The sequence below is a fragment of the Papaver somniferum genome, chromosome 1, assembly GCF_003573695.1.
Source record: "Papaver somniferum cultivar HN1 chromosome 1, ASM357369v1, whole genome shotgun sequence".
Taxonomy (NCBI): domain Eukaryota; kingdom Viridiplantae; phylum Streptophyta; class Magnoliopsida; order Ranunculales; family Papaveraceae; genus Papaver; species Papaver somniferum.
The window spans coordinates 190,044,989-190,053,262 of record NC_039358.1 but is presented as its reverse complement, the minus strand read 5'-3'; the positions used below and the strand labels follow the sequence as shown (position 1 = coordinate 190,053,262).

General features: G+C 34.7%; 1 protein-coding gene across 1 annotated transcript; it reads right to left on the bottom strand.

The window, feature by feature from the left end:
• Positions 1–1,714: 1,714 nt before the first annotated feature.
• Positions 1,715–4,331, bottom strand: LOC113356019. Its single transcript, XM_026599017.1, has 8 exons — positions 3,467–4,331; positions 3,274–3,361; positions 3,121–3,202; positions 2,862–3,030; positions 2,515–2,741; positions 2,097–2,117; positions 1,932–2,003; positions 1,715–1,816 (listed from the first exon to the last, which is right to left on the bottom strand). The coding sequence occupies exons 1-8, from the start codon at positions 4,329–4,331 to the stop codon at positions 1,715–1,717; spliced, it is 1,626 nt and encodes a 541-aa protein (XP_026454802.1).
• Between the last annotated feature and the right edge of the window lie 3,943 nt (positions 4,332–8,274).

The window sequence follows — 8,274 nt, the reverse complement described above, 5'->3', positions numbered from 1 at the left end:
TTTAAATCTAGGCCCCCAAATATTAAAAGTCGTTGATATTGTTATACATATTGTCAAGCTCATAATTAAATAAAATTTAAATTTAGGCCCAACATTATTAAAATATAGTTTGATGATGTTCCAACTACCTCCGACCACCATTTCCACCAACCGCCATCGTCAAACCACCTCCGACCACTATTGCCAGCCACCTCCGACCACCACCGCCAGCCGCCGTCGCCGCCACCCACCACCGACCACCACCACCGCCGACCACCACCAACATATGGATGTGTACACATAAGTTACACATGCATCAGAAATTACACAACCATATGGCATGCGTAACGCAAAGTTACAATTGTACATAAGTGTGTACTCAGTAGTTACACAAACATATGGGATAAAAAGGTTACATGTGTACGCAGAAGTTACACATACGTATGGCATGTGTATCTACAAGTTACATTTGCATATGGATGTGTACTCATCAGTTATACATCAAAACTACACATAAAAAAATACATGTATTATTTTAATATTCATTTACAATAATTTGTTTGTTTATCAATTATAGTAATTTGTCCATTTATATATATAAAAAAAATGACTAATATCTTGGAGAAATACAAGCTAATTAGCTAAATCCTTGAGTCAATATGGGCTTCGATTTCACTACCTCTGCATCTCCACAGTACCAGTGAAAATCAGCAAGCCTCAGTGGTCTAGTGGTAAATAGTCTGTTGCACTCTTTTTTCTTGTTTTCTTTTTTGTGTCTGTCATCTTGCAAATGAAAAGAAGATTACAACATGTAACTACTTTCATTAGAAGATGTGAAATCAAGTAATTTAAAACCAGAGCTTAAGAAACAACTTTGCAAAAAGAATTCAAATTTTTTGCAAACTCACAACAAGTGCTCATGAAACACGCCAAAGTGATAACAATCTCTCTTTAAATTTAAGAAACATAATAAAAGAACATGTTTTTGGAAAGCTTAAAGTTAAATAGGGGAGACTCATATTATTCTCTGAACTAGCTCCTCCTCAGACCATTACAAGCTTACTCCAATCGGATACACTAACCTAGATGTGTAAACAGAAGTTACATATGGCATCTGTAATTTAAAGTTACACATGCGTACAATATGTGTAAGCAGCAGTTACACATTCAATTAGGAACTTTCGACAATGCATTTTATACGAGTCTTATATGAGCCCAAAATCGAAACACGAAGCTAGTAAAAACATCAATGCTACAACAATAATCAGCGAAATAAGATGCATCATGCATGCCTAGATAGAGAGACACTATTTTAAACATGTATATGTCTTGTGTAATCTGGAGTTACACATGCAATGAGAACGCAAGTATCTCTAAACCTTTAAAAACAAAAGACGACTCAATAGTCAGGCCCTTTAAAACATCTCATTAACCAACCAAATATCTAATTAGTCAATTACAATAACAGAAACCTTACAGAATCCATCGATGGAATGAAACAAATCGAACAAACAATAAAAGAACAGGATTCAAACTTCTTATGACTATCATCCAAAACCGCAAATCAAACTGCAAATTCAATGGCATAAGAGCAATGCCAGAAATCAAAATCACTTAAAATCGCTAAAGCATCATTAATTAAATTTAAAGTTGTCCCATTTCACAACTGAAAGATTTCCATTCAAAGCATTTATTATGTTCACACAGTCTCCTTCGAAGTGTATTTCCTTGATTCTCATTTCTTTGGCCCATAACGCAGCTTCCAAAAGTGCCATCGCCTCTGCTTATTCTGGATATAAAGCTTTGGCTGGTTTTCCTCGCATTCCATTGCATTCTCCTGCAAGATTTCGACATATTAGTTCAATTCCAGAGGTTTCACGGTTTATTATATGTGATGCATCAAAGTTTATGTTATGTATTATGTGCTTAGAGCACTTCCATCTTGGTGTTACCCTAGCTTTAGTATTGATTGAATCAGAAACTGCAACACTTGATGCCATCCAATCACTTAATTCAGAATTAACCTGCCAAATAATTGCGGATTCATTTACTTGAGCATTATCAAAAACCTTAGAACATCGTGGTTTCCAAATATGACACATAGTACAATCAATTACCTCAATGGAACGACTGTCAACCTGTATATTAGAGTTATGTATGCTAAAAACATTACATAACCAATTATGAAGAAGATCATGCTTAACAATATTATCATGGATATGAGGACTTATTCCATTCCATATTCTTCTAGCCACAACACACTCAACAAATAAGTGATGTATAAATTTTATACCATTTCCATACATAGGGAAACTTGTATCATTATGCTAGTGAATCTAGCTAATCTTTCTCTAACATGAATGCAGTTATGCAGACACTTCCACAGAAAATTATGAATTCTAGGAAGAAGTTTACACTTCCAGAATCTCTTCTAGTTAATATTCAAATTATTCTTGGTTGGACTTATTCTGAGTTCATCATTTAAGATTACTCTGTATGTTGTCTTTACTGAAAAACACCATTATCAGCTGGTACCCTTCTCATTTTATCAGCACCATACATAGGAACTTTATTTTTTCTTATGTCAGAAATAATACTTTGATCGAATAAGGCATTCAACACATCAACATTCCAGGTATTATTATTTTGATCTATTAACTGCTTAACATAAGTCATATTAGAAGATATAAATTGAGAAGTGGGAGGACCTAGATGGTCTGGTATCCAATTATGTTTCCATATGTGAACAGAGTCCTCATTTCCTATTTTCATAACATAATGTTTTCCTAATGATATCTAGACGTTACAAATTCCAACCCATATCCAAGATCCACTTTCTGGCAAAAGATCAATTAGAGGATCTTTATTATCAAAATACTTACCTCTTAGAATTTTGACCCAAGGAGCGTCAGGATTCTCAAGCATTCTCCAAGCAATCTTTGCAAGGAGATATATGTTCATAATGTCAGTCCTCCTAATATTCAGACCCCCTAACTCTTTAGGCAAAGCCATATCAGACCAACCTTTCATGTATCCACCTTTCCCATTTTGCTGTTTTTCCCACCAAAAATCCCTTTAAATGGAATCGATTTCAGATAAAATACTCTGTGGCATTTGGAAAACAACAAGATGGTGATTTACCGTACTACCTAGGACAGATTGGTTTAGAACAGTCTTACCTGGTTGCGCAATGTACTTAGGTTTCCAAGGTGCAAGTCTACGTCTACAATTGTCCACAAGATGAACAGAATAATCAGCCTTACTTTTTGCAAAAATAATGGCACACCAAGATACCTTTCCTGCAAATCCATTCTTCTTATTTGCAAGACATTAACAATATCATTTTTAACATTATTTGGCACTTCAGAACTAAAAGCAATAGCTGATTTTGCAAAATTCACAGCTTGACCAGAAAATTAACCGAATTGTTCAATAATAGATGCTAGATTTCTTGCTTCCCCAGTTCTATATTTAATGAAAGTCAAACAATCATCAGGGAAAAATAAATGAGATATAGAAGGAGAAGCTTTAGTGGGTTTAAAACCATGTATAAGACCCTCTTCTTCAGATTGATTAAGAGATCTATAGAAACATTCCATAATGAGAATAAACATATAAGGAGACAAGGGATCACCCTGTCTCAACCCTCTTTGCGGAAAATAAACCTCACCTGGTGACCCATTCAGTAAAATGGATGTTGAAACAGTTGATATGCATTGCTCTATCATTTTACACCAAGACTCAGAGAAGCCTAGATTTTGTAACTTTTTTACAAAGAAAGTCCACTCTACCCTATCAAAGGCCTTAGATATATCTACTTTTACTGTTATACCCCCATCATTAGCTTTAGTTTTCTTCATAGAGTGCAAAACTTTATGAGCTATCACTATATTGTCTTGTATTTGTCTACCAGCTAGAAAAGCAGATTGATCTGGACTAATTATTTTATGCAAGATTGTTTTAAGCCTAGAAGCTAACAATTTTAAAATAATCTTGTATTTTACATTGCATAAACTAATATGCTTGAAATCAACAACCCCTTTTGGGCAGTTATGCTTTGGAATGAGGGCCGTAAAATTATGATTAATCTGTTTTAACATATGATGAGAATGGAAAAGGGATTGAACCATTTTAACCACATTAGTTCCGACAGTATCCCACATCATCTGGTAGAAACCAGGTGGGAAACCATCATGACCTGGTATAGTCCATGGTTTCATGTCAAAAATCACATGGTTAATTTCATCAGCAGTAGGCATGGAAGTAAGAAACACAATATCAGCATCAGATATATACACATTCACATTATTCAAATAAGAAGCAGGGTTAGGTGGTCTAATACTCCTACTCATATCCCAAAAATATCTTTTCAATTTGTCACCAATCTGATCTCTCTCTGATAACCAAATACCTAAATTGTTTTGCAAAGATTCAATATGAGTTTTCCTTTTCCTAAAATTTTCCTTAATGATGAAAAGAAGCCGTATTTTTATCATCCTTTTGTTTCACTTGGTATAAAATATGGGATTCAGCACACGGTGTACCTAAAATTACTCTATCAAATTTGTCTGATCAGACTAAAATAGGTTGATAACTGATGAAATATTTTTTGTATTTTTTGATATAATAAAGAATAGTCAGATAATAATAAAAAAAAACGAACTAGCTAGAGAACATGTCCTCGATACACAAAGAAGAGATAAGATAAAACCACCGATGGTGGGAACTGTTCTTTATAAAGAACTTGGCGAGAGGTGAGCAACTTCCAGATATAGAAGAAAACTCAAATAGAGTTAAACTTGGTTGCAAGAGACCTGATGTCTTGTATGATTCGGTTGATGCGCCAAGAAGCATTCGTCCCGACTTGATTAAGAATATTCACTATTAATTGACTGTCATTTTCAATTATGCAATTAGAGAAACCTTGATCCAGACTTGCTTGACAGTACTGCAAAGACCCGTAGCTTTAGAAACATGAGTGTTATCTTTGTTCAAAAACTACATCCCACAGACCATGAATTTGCCTCTATGGTCTATAGTCATTATACCAGCAGCCGAAACACCAAGCTATGTTGCTCTATCAAAATTGGTATTAATCACATGACAAGTGAGAGGTTCCGGAACTCGATTACTCTCCACCTGACTATTATTCAGGTTCCCATCACGGGCATCATCATAAGTAGGATAAAAGTAGGACTAAAAAAGAGTGTTTGTTTAAACTAAGACCATACCAATCTTCAACTTAGTCTTCTAAAACATTGCTTTGTTCCTAACATTCCAAAATGCCATAGCAGATTACTCCCAAGACACAAAGTGCAGTCACCATCATTCTTATCAGGCCATGAATTAATATACTGATTAAAAGTTAAGGATTGATACTATTTTCGATTTTTATACTAACAGGTGAGAGAAACAAAATTGATGAAGTGAGGTCAAAATGAAACAGTAGATGATTGACATCCTCACTTTGTTATGACAAAAATACAACCCATGTTGATCCCTTGTGTATGGTTGTAGATTCATTTCAGACACGCAAGCCATTACGGAGCATTCTCCAAATTAATGTTAACACTTCGGGAGCAATTGACTTAACTTATCACAACTTCTTCTAAGGAAATTCAGAATTGAAAATATTAAAAGGCTCCCCTTGCTCGTTGTAAGGCAGCTTTTGGAAGGATTGAGAAGTAATATCACCAGAACTAGTATGGTTCGACATCGGCTTGTCCTTAGTTATCTTCAATGTGCATTTTTTGCACCTCAACAGCAGTCTCAAGAGGGAAAATAAGATGCAGCAAATTCCTATTCAATGTTCTCACACCAGGCATCATTAGTTGGCCAATTTTAGTGATATTGTTAGGGTAGTATAGACTGTAATCTGGTCGGAGATTAGGGATAGTTTGAATCTAAGGATCTTTTCAGATTTTAATATCACCTTCATTGCCAATTTTCCACACACATCCTTTATTGATAATATGTCTAACAACCAACATATAAATCCAAGTTGTAAGAATGTTGCTTGTTTGAACCCACTGGCGTTGTGATGTAACTGTGGAAGTGGTAAATAAAGTGTCATTTACTTAGACTTGTAATGATTGGTTTTAGACCTAATTGTGATTCAAACTCGCAAATATTAATGGATGATAATAACATTGAGAAAAACTGGGACCATTAATTAAAATCAAGTGATGCATATAACGATTCTTAACAATTATAGCTCTTTATGGACTGTATTTGTTTGCCAAAAGTTAGATTTCTAAATTACTAACTGTAAAATATAAGTATGATGCAACAAAATCACTAAGTTTAAGCATACATCATCAAACAACATCACAACTAATTAATAAAATCACAAATCAATTAAAAATAATGCAAAAAGTTAAAAGGATTTTAATTACAATTACCATTCAATTGTGAAATATGGCTTCCTCCATTGCTCTAGTAATGCGGTTTAGCTCAGTATGATCAAAACACTCTCAAAAGATTGATATAATTCCAATTTGTTCTGATCATTCTTTTTCCTTTGATTTTGAAAAGGCGAGGGTACCCAAATATACCTCAAGCTAAAACTTTTCCTACCTATAAGTCATTTCTCCGAAAGTGATTGTCTATAGACTGAGTCGACACAATACAACTAATCGGTTCACACTTCGTGTGATCGTCTATGGATACGAGATCGAGACAATACAACAACGAAATATGTTTACTTGATAAGAGGTTCAGACTTAACCAAACACAATAGGATTACTATCAAGTAAAATAGGAATTAACGTTTGTGTAATTTACTTTAAATTAAAATAACAACAATTATAATTGCCGAAAATAAAAGTAAATGACACAACAAGATTTTGTTAACGAGGAAACCGCAAATGCAGAAAAACCCGGGACCTTGTCCAGAATTGAATACTCTCAGGATTAAACCGCTATACAAAATCAAACCAACTTCGTATAGTTGATACCAAGCAACTAAACCTATAGTTCACCTAATTCCGTCTGTATTCCCACGCCTCCAACTTATAAATAAGTCACGTACTTGGAACAATTCCTTTGGTTCGTATTCCAAACAGTAAAAGAACAACAAATCTGTTTGGTAGCAACTCTTTTCAACCAAGTGATGTGAGTTCGACAAAGGCTCTTCTGCTTATCTCAATAAACTCCTTCGTCAGGTTCTTAGATCTATCTTATGATCAACTACCAAAGGTAATTGTTAAGATTTTGCAATCAATACTTTTAATCACAAAGAATTGTATTGATGCCGATCTATACAACTAATCAATCCAATCTACCACAAGGATAAACCGATTATAGTTGGATCCTCAATACCGAAACAAGTATTGTGCACACCAAAGATTATGAAGCCCAAATCAGAAATCTTCAATATCTTCTTTATCTTTGAATCTTCTTAGATCTTCAATAAACGCCTGCACACAACAACTTGAATCTCTTGTGATCAATCATGCACAGAACAGAGTCTGTTAACAATGCATTATCACAAGACTTCTTTGGATGTATAAACAGTCTAAAGATCCTTGTCGAAACTTCGATCTATCAGCAACCGAAACCCGAATAGGCACCTCCTTTCTCAAGATCACTACAATGTATTCCAATAACTTATACGTGTTTTTCAAAAAAACTAAAAAAGATATATTCGTCTACAGAACCTCTTCTATTGCATTCCCTAAAGAGATTGTTTAACAATCTTGAATCCAAGCAGGACTCTCGCTATTGATTCTATTAGATGACCTCACACCAACTAAGAGTTGCTTCAACCAGTGTAGTCAATATCGGCCGTATCGGCCGATATATCGGTGATATTACGGATATCGGCCTTGGAGCGGTAGGATAAGCATTGTATCGGCGATACGATATCTTAGCGACAATATCGTCCGATATTATCCGTATCGGCCGGTATATCGGGGATATTTCGTGATCCTATTTTTCTTGATGAGCATGATGAAAATGATGAATGGTTGGATCCGAACTTGGAAGATTTTAATCAAGGCCAGTTACGAACAAAGAGACAATTTTGCCCGATTTTACTCAATATACAAGAATTTTACGGAGTGTGTCAAGCAGCAAAAACACAAAAGTGTGATCACAAGTAGATCAATACTGCGAGAAAAAATCTCGAAGAGTTTGTTTTATTTTTCGTTTATAAGAACATAATAGATTTATTTTCTGAGCATATATGAAATATTAACACGATTCACGAGAACGTAAAGGCATAAATATTTCATAAGAATGCGCAATTGGGGGATACTTAAACTAATTGGGGGATATAAATTACTACATCCATCC